Source organism: Saccopteryx bilineata, chromosome 6 (assembly GCF_036850765.1).
Source record: "Saccopteryx bilineata isolate mSacBil1 chromosome 6, mSacBil1_pri_phased_curated, whole genome shotgun sequence".
Lineage (NCBI taxonomy): Eukaryota > Metazoa > Chordata > Mammalia > Chiroptera > Emballonuridae > Saccopteryx > Saccopteryx bilineata.
The window spans coordinates 138,562,492-138,574,611 of record NC_089495.1 but is presented as its reverse complement, the minus strand read 5'-3'; the positions used below and the strand labels follow the sequence as shown (position 1 = coordinate 138,574,611).

The window sequence follows — 12,120 nt, the reverse complement described above, 5'->3', positions numbered from 1 at the left end:
AGGATGTGACAATGTCTCTAGGACATTCAGATGGAGGGTAAAGAAGGGACAGCCCACTCTCAGTAAGAACAGCTCCACCAGGGCATGAAGACTGAGTGAGTCACTCTTGAGAAGTTAATATGGACATTTCTCGTTGCTTCCTTCTTGATAAAGATGAATTTTCCCACCCACCAATATGACAAACCACTGAAAAACATTAGTTTAAACTTCCCAGAAGGGGAGAAAAAAGCACCTTTGGGCTGAGACAAAGCTTGGGAAACGTTAGACTAATAAAAATTTTAGAGTAACTACAACCTGACCAGGTGGTGGCGCAGTGGATAGAGCATCGGACTGGGATGCAGAGGACCCAGGTTCCAGACCTCGAGGTCACCAGCTTGAGCACGGGTTCATCTGGTTTGAGCAAAGCTCACCAGCTTGGACCCAAGGTCGCTGGCTCCAGCAAGGGGTTACTCCATCTGCTGAAGGCCCACGGTCAAGGAACATATGAGAAAGCAATCAATGAACAACGAAAAACTGATGATTGATGCTCCTCATCTCTCTCCATTCCTGTCTATCTGTCTCTATCTATTTCTCTCTCTGACTCTCGCTCTGTGTCTGTTAAAAAAAATAGAATAACTATGAACTGAGTTTTTGTTTCTTGTTTTATTTTAAGAGGTCAGATAGCAGTTTACTGTGAGTGGGAAAGACTGTTATAGAAAATTTCTCAACAAATTGCTACAATAACTACTTTTGCAAAACTACACACAAGTTGTTCCAGAAAAAATCGTTAGCTGGGCTGTCATTTTTTCAAAAGTGAGAGCCAACACAATACATTTGTTATTCTGTAAGAAAACTACTAATTTGGATACATGGGGGACATATGGATGCTATTTTGGTCTATTCCAATGTTTAAAGCCAGGGTGTGTGTGTTGTGTGTACATGTGTATGAGCAAGTGTGTGTTGTTAGTGTGTTTGAGTGTGGTTCTATGTGCACATGTGTGCACATGTGTGTGAGAGTGAGTGTGCGTGTTTCTAAGGCAGTATTTTTAAAGACCAGCAATGTCAGCATCACCTGGGAACTTAGTTGATTAGCAAACACTCAAGCCTCCAAGCTGCGCCCCTGCTGAACCAGAAACTCTGAGGGTGGAGCCCAGCAGTATGTTTTAATAAGACCTCCAGGGCATTTTGAGCTCTCTGAAGTTTCAGAACCACTACTGGAAAGCATGGTTTGGCAAAACATGTTTCTTAAAAAAGCAGAGAGCAGACAGGAGAGGCTTTGCAGGCCAAGAGGCAACACTGGGGTTACCATGCAGGTACGAGGTCAGATGGTCAAAACTATTCTCAGCACACAGGTTACGCAATCCCAGCTGGCTGCTCTACGGCACCTCAGATCTTCCTATAGAAATCTCCGTAAGTCATCACAGAGCAGCGAGTCTGCCACAACACGCACTGCGTACGGAGACATGGTAAGCTTGTCCCTCCTGCACCACGGGCATGGTTAAGAACTCAGAGCAGAGACGCAACGACACACACTGTGAAGATCAGACCCCACGGGGCCCTGCTCTTGGCACTAACCGCCCTCAGAACCGGACGGACTACCATTACAACGCTCCTAACCACCTGCTGTCGCCAGTGGTCCAATCCCTTGTCAACTGTGCCTCCCTTATTCTGATGTCTAGTTCTAAAAACATTCGATCCACCCTTGGAGTCTTCTACTAAATACATTCAAAAGAATATGCCTGCTAGTGGCAGTTCTAGTACAGAGCTCCAAAATCGCCATGAACGATGTCAGCAGCGTTGCATAGACAGGGGCAGGGTGTCCCCAGGTGGCTATCTTTGAAGTAGACAATTACTTGTTCTAAACTACAGACTTCAGGATCAGTACTCTGGCCTTAAAAATATTCAGACCCGTGGCCTGATAGTAACTCAAACTTGGCATGATGAAAGAGTTGGGTGGAAGAATGACAAGAACAGGAGAGCCCCCCCCACCGTCCACCTCAAGGTTGTGCTAACAGACTGCTGTGCGTGCCACAGCTCAGAAAGGACACAGGCTGGGTGCCCAGAGAGCTGTGTTAACATCCAGAACAAACTTCTCAAAGTCCCAAGACCCAGTGCCTTTTCAAGCAGACACAAGTATGGGCAGGAGGACGAAGGCACCAAACATGGCCCTCGGGGTTGGTGGGGGAGCTACAGGTTATTTCGCAGAAGGGCACTAAGGGCTGGGAGGGACAGCTGGACAGGAAGCCTGGGTCCAAGTGACGCAAGGAGCCGGGATCCACTTGAGCACCTGCAGCGCTGACTTACTAACCCGAGGTCATGAGGGCTGACTGAAGGAGGACTTCAGGGCAGACAAACCGGGGAAAGGTTGAGGAGCAGGTCCTCTTAAAAAGCCACATTAGCATATTAAAAGCTCTGGCTAGTCCTGTGGGAAGAGAAACTTGTTTACCTGAGGTTTACCTCAATCTCCCCAAAATTCTCGCGCCCACATGGGCCTTCCTGTCTCCCCCAGGCTCTGGAACTGGCCCTCGGGGGACCCGGGAACATGGAACGTGGCAGCGAGGAGCCCCTGCAGTTCTGGGCAGAGCGGTCCTATCACTGGGTGGTGCTTTAGAAGAGGACTCTGGGACAGAAACAGGAAAGGGGTTTGTGGGGCACACTCAGCCAGGAAGGTCAGGAGGGCAGATCAAACACATGGGGTGTTCAATTCGCAAAGGCTGGCTTCCCGACACCAGCGTCCCTCCTTGTCCCATCTAAGGCTGGCTTGTTTTAAAGGCCAGTGCCAAGACAACAGCGGGGGGCACACAGGCCCCTCCTCCAGCAAGCAGCCATCACCAGCCCACATCATCGGCACAAGAAGCTCCTTATCCATTTTTATTTCTAAGCAAGCCTCCTCAACACATGATGTCAAGATCACTCTTGACCCTGATCAGAATAGAAAACATCCCTTGTATACGAGCCTTCAAAGATAGACTCAAAAAGTCCAAGTGAACAAGTAAAGAAACAAATCTCTTCAATGCTTTTTGAAACCTGACATGTGTCGACAAAACTGAATGTCCATCTCTTGCAGATTTCTTGAAGTCTTGAAGATAGGTGCTCAGTGAGGACAAAAGGGTGGCTCACAACAGAAGGTCTACCACCTGGGGACCACTGGGGGACCACCTGGGGACACCTTGAACCTCTGGTCTCAGGTTCCTCCTTTGTAAACGAAAAACAGTTTATAGCAGAGATGAGCACCACGTAGAAAAAGCACGAGCTACACAGGAAGTGTTCACAACCAGAAACACCACCCTCATTACCCCTCCCCGCCCTCACGTCATGCAGAAAAACAGCCAACAGCAGGTGATTACCTTTTTGGACAAACACCCATTTCAGCAAATTTCAGTGCTGTAGTCAGTGGAGAATTTTTTACTCTTTGCTTTGCTGAATATTTTAAATAAAATAACAACGACTATTTTAAATAAAATAACAACGACTTCCCAATGTTTGCTTCTCTCCAGTTAGGTGTTAGTCCCTGACAACCAACTCTGCCCCCTTCTCTCACAGAGACAGCAGTGGACAGGTGGCCAGTCCATCAATATTCACGTATGGGCAAGCCAGGCATGGTGAGGATTTTTGCTTTTTGTTTTTTAAAATATTTAGAGGACTTTAAAGAACATCTAGATGAGGGTTTCTCAACCTCAGCACTGTCAACATTAGGAGCCTGGTATTTCTTTTTTTTTTTTTTTTACAGAGACAGAGAGTGAGTCAGAGAAAGGGATAGACAGGGACAGACAGACAGGAACGGAGAGAGATGAGAAGCATTGATCATTAGTTTTTCATTGCGCGTTGCAACACCTTAGTTGTTCATTGATTGCTCTCTCATATGTGCCTTGACCAGGGGCCTTCAGCAGACCAAGTAGCCCCTTGTTGGAGCCAGCAACCTTGGGTTCAAGCTGGTGGGCTTTTGCTCAAACCAGATGAGCCCATGCTCAAGCTGGCGACCTCGGGGTCTCGAACCTGGGTCCTCTGAATCCCAGTCCGATGTTCTTTCCACTGCGCCACCACCTGGTCAGGCGGAGCCTGGTATTTCTTTTACACACATACACCTCTTCATCAGTTATTAATGACCAAATGTGGGTGTTGGGGGGCCGCCAATATCCTCCTGGCTCAGAACAACTGATCAGCATTCTTTTAGTTTATAAAGATTTCATTTATTCATTTTAGTGAGGAGAGAGAGAGAGAGAGAGAGAGAAGGGAGGAGGAGCAAGAAGCATCAACTCCCATATATGCCTTGACGGGGCAAGTCCAGGGTTTCAAACCAGCGACCTCAGTGTTCCCCAGGTCAACGCTCTATCCATTGCGCCACCACAGGTCAGGACACTGATCAGCATTCTAACCTTAGCGGATTTGCTCCAGGGCACAAAGTGAACACCACCAACTCCAGGTCCTAAGAACTTTCAAACAGAGGAGGAAACTAGCCTGGTCAAGGACAGAAGTCCCATCTCTTCTTTGCCTTCCTGAACTTATTTCACATTCATGTGGCACTTATCATAAACAACCTAATACCTGCCTAAATCATTTTACCCTCAGTACAATTACTATACATAAAACATGCAAGACAAATGGAGGAAAAATATCTATGAAGTCAAAACTCTAAAACAGTCATTTTTTTTTAGCATCTCTTCCCTACCTCTTGGTCATTTAAAAAATTTTTCTCCTTCTTCCTGTTGTTCAGATATTAGATATACACACATATCTACCCCTTCCACACACACACACACACACACACACACACACACGAGTTCTGCTTAGATTTCAGTGGACTCTCTCAATCTGAGATCTTAAATCTTTCTTTTGTTCTGGGAATTTTACTACATCTTCAAAAATGTCTATCTTCTTTTTTTCTTCCAGACTTATTGCTTCCTGTGTCCTATCTTGAGAAAACTCTGCCTTCCCCGGGTTGTAGAGATTTTCCTCTCTCTTCAGGACGTTTTATAGGGTTAGCTTTGCATTTCCACCCCCTCTTCCTGCTCCCGGCGCTCTGTTTAGGTGGACGCCACGCTGGAACCCTCTGGGTCAGGTCTCCGCATCTCCCCATCTCTATTTCACACCCTCCGTCCCCCTAACTCCCTGTGTTGTGTTTGGGAAGCCGGGGGCCGTCCCAACTCCTTCTTCCTATGCAGCAGTTAGCAAATTTTAGTTTTTATTTCAACAATGACTTTTTAAAAAAAGTCTAAGCCTTTTTCTGGTTCTTTTTCGCTATTATCTTTTCCCATTTCTTTAACTTAATAACCTGCTCCTGTAAGGATATTAATCATATGGTCTTATTCTGAAGTCCTGTTCTTATTGTCTTTGTTATTATTTTGTTGGGGGGGGGAGGGAGCGAGGGAGGGAGAGAGATAGAGATAGGTAGAGAGAGAGAGAGAGAGAGATTGAGAAAAGACAGGAACATAGACCTGCTCCATATGTGCCCTGACCAGAGATTAAACCAGCAACCTCTGCACTTCGGGACAATGCTTTAACCAACGGAGCTATCTGCCAGGGTCTTACTGCCTTATTATTAATTCAGTGTCCACAAGTGTAAGCTCTTCAGCTTCTTGATTTGGGGGTTTTGCAAATGTTAGGCTATCCTTCATGTGCTCTTTTACCTAGTGGAAGCTTTTCGTTGTGATGAAGTCCATCACTCCTTTCTTTTCTTCCAGGCTTATTGCTTCCTGTGTCCTATCTTAAGAAACCTCTGCCTTCCCCAGGTTGTAGAGATATTCCTCTCTATGTTCTTCAGGAAGTTTTATAGGGTTAGCTTTCACATTTCCACCCACGATCTCACACTCCTTCTTGTGTGGCGTGTGAGCAGGGCTCGTGGCTCATTGCTCCCCCGCGCTATCCGGTTGTCCCGGCACCATTTGTTGAAAATAGCCCGCCACCACCCCTTGGACTGCCTTAGCCACTTTGCTGAAAATACAAAGAGCATTTAAATATGGGGGTGATGTCTATTTCTAGATGTTCTATTTTGTTCCAGTGATCTATCTGTTGAACCTATGCCAGTACCATAGAGATTTGATTCCTTTCGTTCACAAGACTTGAAGTCAGATAGTTTTTTTTCTAACTCATTATTTGTTCAAGATTGCGCTGGAATACTTACTCTAGGTCCCGTGCATTTCTATATACATTTTAGAATCATTTCGTCAATTTCCTCTGCTGTAATTCCAATTAGGAATGTAGTGATCAATGCAGAGAGAACTGACATCTCAACGATACTGAGTCTTCCAAACTATATATGTCATATAGCTCTCCATTATTTTCTGTCAACAGCGTTCTACGTTTTCAAAATCAAATTTTGGGGTTTTGTTTAATCTCTTCCTAAATATAGTTGGCAATTCTTGATTGTGACATCATGGTTGCAGCTGAGATTTCCTGCTAGACTGCTCATGGTCATGGCTTGCATGGCCGTCTGTGGGGAGAGGCAAACTGAGCTCCTGGACCCTGTGCTCACAATGTTTTACTTGAACGTAGGTAGGGAAGCGGGTAGGTGGACATGGACTTTCAGAACGCACCCTCCTGACATCCTGACCACGGACGGCACTCCCTGGCCTTCTGCTCCAATTGCCACTTTCATTGAAGGGAGATACCGTGAAGGTGAAGGGGACAATGTACCCAGTGGCCTGACAGCTTCTGTGGGAGCAAACCCTGGGCCCTTCCCCCCCCCCAGCCACCACCCTCAGGTACCCACAGTGTCTCTGCCCACCCACCACGAGCCTTCCTCTCTGCCACTCTGACCCAGCCGCCCTGGTCCCGGCCACTGGGGATCTCTCATGGCTTCTCGTCCCCTAAGGCTGCCACGGTTATTTTTTTGAGTCAAACTATATAGTCACTTAACAACTTAAAAATATATATTTTTTCTATTACTTGTAAGATTTTGTGTTCAGCCAGCCTGCAATCTTGAAGTCAAGGGTGGCCCTGTTTATTTATTTTTTTAACTAAAGAAACTTACTTATATAAGTCTAGATAAGATATTACTTTGAGGAGTTGATTATACTTTTTACGTTCATGAATTTTCTTCCCAAACAACAAAGGCAAGAACTGTGAAGAAAGATAAATGGAGAGGGCCTTCTGAGTGACCAACAGCGCAGACCAAGGAACAGAGGCAGGACTGGGCTGGTGCCATTGTCAATCAGTTTGGCAAAGCTGGTTCACGCCGAGCCGCCCCAGGAAAACCAGCTGCCTCCCCCCCAATCCCAGGAGCAGAGAGTACAACGTGGGGCAGTGTGGGGTGCAGAACATGACCCCACACCAGGACCAAACCATATGCAAAGCAAAAATACTTCCAAAATGTAAACACCCCAACTCATCTCTCTAACGTGCAAGCTCAGGAAAGGAATTTAGATGATTACTCATTAGGGGTGATTGGCATTATGGCAGCAGGACCCCAGATGCCATGCTTCTCACAGAGAAACCCCCAGGACAGTAGGCATACTCACCCAGCCCAGAGATGTTGATGGCTTTCACGGATTTCTTCATTTTGTAAAGAACCATCCGGTCCACATCCAAAGCCTAAAATGTAGAGAAATACACTAATTAAAGTAGAGTTTGAACTTAGACCACAGGGACCAGAGTACGGCCATGGGAGAGCCACTCTGGAGGGTGCTTCCATGGGACAAATCTTCAGTATGGGCGAAGATCGGGTAGTCACTAAATGCCGACACCCATCACCTGCCTCATTCACCTGCAGCACATGAGCTGCTTCTGTCCACTGCCTGCTGGACCTTAGCCTTCAGTAGAGAAACCAGTTAACCTGGACTAAGCCTCAGTTCTTCCTATGAACCAGCAGGGCCCTGGGGGTACAGCCTGCCAGGCCTGGCCCATGTCTGTGCTCCACCCCTAGACACAGAGGGGGCCGGCAGGCAGGAGGAGCGGTGGCGTGTGGTGAGGTGGAATGCCACGTCACCCCCCACCCAGGGTGGCCATCGGACAGCACGGGCCAGCAGAAGGCACACCTGTTCTGGGCTTGGACAGACCCATAAAGATATTTGTTTTCTGGTTTGGAGAGCATGTTCCCAATCCTTGCCAAACCTCAGATTTCTTTCTCTTCCAGAAGTCAGGAGATACAAAACCTGCTTTGCAAGGTTGAATGATTAAATAGACACACTTATGTATTTAACAGTCAACAAATATTTACAGTCGCACAACACAGCAGCAGTATACATCACGTATCAAGCCTCGTATCTAAGTGCCCAAACGCTATCTGTTCAATGACTCATCGAAGTGGGAGGTTTAATTACAGCTCTGCATTCACAGAAAAGAACAGTGAAATTTCCTTCTAACCCAATGAAACCCCAAAGAGGAGGCCCTGGCTGGGTGGCTCAGGGGAAAAAGTGTCAACCTGGCACATCAGAGGTCACAGGTTCAATCTCTGGTCAGGGCACGTACGAGAAGCAATCAATGAATGTACAACTAAGTGAAGCAACAAGTGGAGGCTCAAGAAGCAGCTTGGGGAGGGGGAGGGGGAGGGGGAGGGGGAGGGGGAGGGGGAGGGGAGGGGGGGAGGGGGGAGGGGAGGGGGAGGGGGAGGGGGGAGGGGGGAGGGGGGAGGGGGGAGGGGGGAGGGGGGAGGGGGAGGGGGGAGGGGAGAGGGGTGAGGGGAGCGGCGAGTGGGGGGTGGGGAGAGGGGGGGGGGGGGGGAGGGGGGGGCGGGGGGAGGGGGGAGGGGAGGGGGGAGGGGGGAGGGGAGGGGAGGGGGAGGGGAGGGGGGAGGGGAGAGGGGGGAGGGGGAGGGGGAGGGGGGAGGGGGGAGGGGGGAGGGGGAGGGGGGAGGGGGGAGGGGGAGGGGGGAGGGGGGAGGGGGGAGGGGGGAGGGGAGGGGGGAGGGGGGAGGGGAGGGGGGAGGGGGGAGGGGAGGGGGGAGGGGGGAGGGGAGGGGGGAGGGGGGAGGGGGAGGGGGGAGGGGAGGGGGGAGGGGGAAGGGAGGAGGGGAGGGGGGAGGGGAGGGGAGGGGGGAGGGGAGGGGGGAGGGGGAGGGGAGGGGGGAGGGGGAAGGGAGGAGGGGAGGGGGGAAGGGAGGGGGAGGGGAGGGGAGGGGAGGGGGGGGGAGGGGAGGGGGAGGGGAGGGGGAGGGGAGGGGGAGGGGAGGGGGAGGGGAGGGGGAGGGGAGGGGGGAGGGGAGGGGAGGGGGAGGGGGAGGGGAGGGGGAGGGGGGAGGGGAGGGGGGAGGGGAGGGGAGGGGAGGGGAGGGGGGAGGGGAGGGGAGGGGAGGGGAGGGGGGAGGGGAGGGGGGAGGTGATGGAGGACAATCTGACTTTGGGTGATGGGTATGCAACATAATTGAATGACAAGATAACCTGGATATGTTTTCTTTGAATATATGTACCCTGATTTATTGATGTCACTTCATTAAAATTAATAAAAATTTATTTATATATAAAAAAAAGAAGCAGCTTAGGAAATGACCATGAGACAGGCGAGGCGGGCAGGGGCTCAAATCTGGGCAGCAGTGTCCCTGCAGACCCCAAGGACAATGGGCAACTGCCCAGGGCTTCTGAGCTAGGGAGAGGGCAGAGCTGGCCTTGAAGGTCGTTCAGGCCACAGTGAGGGAATAACAGCTGGGCAGACAGGATAAAGAAGGTTCAGGGAAAGGCTACCCAAGGCGGAGGGACCTGCTGGGACCCACGGCTGGGAAGCCATCTGGGGCTCCATGCAGGCAGGGCAGCAGACAGTCTGAAAAGTCAGTGAGTGGCCAAGGGTGACATATCCTGCCTCTGCCAGCTGGATTTTATAGCTCTCCTGTCCTTGGTGGTCCACAGAGCACAGAGCAATCTCCTGTCCACAGGGGTCCAGCTCAGTTGTGCTGTGACAACGGGAGCCAGAGGTAGTCACTGCAGAGGGCAGCCGTGGACAAGACGCGCTCAACAGCACCAGCAAACTCTGAAGAATTTCCTCCTGCATTATAGCACGGGACACACCCCTCCCCAATCCCCGGCTGCACAAAAGTCTTGTAAAAATATGCCAGGTGGACAGAATCCCCGTCTTCTCTTCGTCATTAAAGGGGAGGCGCTGCTTCCTGAGCTGGGAACAGGATAAACAGTAAGGCCTCTGCTGGCCCCTGGCCAGGCTTCAGGGCTGGGAGGGAAAGGTGAGGCTGGGGTGGAGGTAATTTTTAAATGCAAACCACAACAGGGCGAAAGCAATTACCTCCCCACTCAATACCACACCCTCCACGATGGTGCTAGTGCATATTCACAGGTAACTAAGGTTAACCTTGGTCAGACCTTAGAATGATTAAGACTCTGTCCACCCACATGCACAACCAGCTCTGGAATCCTAAAACAACAGAAAATTTCAAGAAACCAAAGGTGTCCACCAATCAGGCTTAGATTTCTAACCAGAGTAGGCAATTTACCCACCCCCTGCCCCGCCCCACCCCACCCCCCAAATCTACCCAAGCTTAAATAAAGAGAAGGAAAAAAGGCTATATAGCTCTTTGGCCAGAATTTGTGTGGAAAAAAACTACCAACAGGTCAAAATCTAATAGCCAATACGGGCCTACATAGGAACCGCGCAACAGCTTGTGTCTGGTCAAACCTCATTAATTCTGAGGAGCTAGACCAAAGTTGACCTTTAGCTATTAAAACAAGTTTCAGAGTAAATTTATTACGTCAACAAGGCAGTAGGGCCCTGTCTCAGATATTTTGGTGGAAAATAAACAACTGTTTTTCAACCACTTTGAAAGTGTCTCTTTGGATCCCTGAATTATTACATTCCCCATCACGGTTCTTATTTACCCTTGAAAGTGGGTAAAGGCCCGGGGGCGGGGGCGGGGGGTTCACAGCCCATCATTCTTGGCCATTTTAGACATGCACTGTCTGACATGGCAGCCAGCCACTAGCCACAGATAAACATTGAGGGTAAAACTAATTAAACTTTAATAAAGTAAAAATCTGGCCCTGGCCAGTTGGCTCAGCAGTAGAGTGTTGGCCTGGTGTGTGGAAGTCCCGGGTTCAATTCCCAGCCAGGGCACACAGGAAAAGCGCCCATCTGCTTCTCCACCCCTCCCCCTCTCCTTCCTCTCTGTCTCTCTCTTCCCCTCCCGCAGACAAGGCTCCATTGGAGCAAAGTTTGCCTGGGCGCTGAGGATGGCTCCATAGCCTCCGCCTCAGGCACTAGGACGGCTCCAGTTGCAGTGGAGCGGCACCCCAGATGGGCAGAGCATCGCCCCCTGGTGGGCATGCCGGGTGGATCCTGGTCGGGTGCATGCAGGAGTCTGTCTGACTGTCTCCCCACTTCTAATTTCGGAAAAAATACAAAAATAAAATAAAATCTGGCTCCTCAAGTCTTGCCACCTTTATTGAGAGCTCCAGCCACACACAACATACAGATATGATGGTTTCTAAACCCATCACCCCCTTCTGCTTTTCCTTTGTTCCCACAGACCCTCCTAGGCACCACCCCCTTGTAAGTCCCTGTTACCATCTGGGGGAGGGGGTGACCTCCCTCTCTCCCCTCCATGGTCGGTACACTAACATCACCGTGTGACACACCTGTCTCCCATCAGCAGGCTGACTTAGTCTTCGTTCCCACAGCCCTACCAGGACCCCCACCCTGGCATGCAGGCACCTGCAACCACGTCCTGATGCTGGACTGTGGGGACAATGTCCAGTCTCTCCGAGGAGATGAGCCTGGACCACAGGGGGGCATCTGAGGCCTGCAGCCAGACACAGCCCTGAGCTTGTTTCTGTAAGGACTCGAACTCAGGGTCTGGAAGATAACCCTTTCCTGCTGATGTGATGAAGGGGTGGTGGGCAATACTAACCCGGAACTCCAATAGAGAGAGACACCATCACCCCCAGAAGGAATTCCGCTCTGTGCATTAGTGAAACTGCAGTACCAAAAATAATTCTACTCTGTGACTGTCATTATTCTTTGAGTTTCACTAATAAAATAAAAATGTTTGCCCTGGCCGGTTGGCTCAGCGGTAGAGCGTTGGCCTGGAGTGCAGGGGACCCGGGTTCGATTCCTGGCCAGGGCACATAGGAGAGGCGCCCATTTGCTTCTCCACCCCCCCTCCTTCCTCTCTGTCTCTCTCTTCCCCTCCCGCAGCCAAGGCTCCATTGGAGCAAAGATGGCCCGGGCACTAGAGTGGCTCTGGTCGCGGCAGAGCACGCCCCGGAG

General features: G+C 50.2%; 1 protein-coding gene across 5 annotated transcripts in view; it reads right to left on the bottom strand.

Moving 5' to 3' along the window:
* ASAP2 (ArfGAP with SH3 domain, ankyrin repeat and PH domain 2) overlaps nucleotides 1-12,120 on the bottom strand; it is a 163,425-nt gene that overhangs the window by 95,817 nt on the left and 55,488 nt on the right. For all 5 annotated transcript variants that reach the window (XM_066234930.1, XM_066234931.1, XM_066234932.1 and 2 more), the window contains one exon: nucleotides 7,437-7,509. In XM_066234930.1, the coding sequence (XP_066091027.1) occupies nucleotides 7,437-7,509 (73 nt within the window). The remainder of the gene's footprint in view (nucleotides 1-7,436; nucleotides 7,510-12,120) is intronic.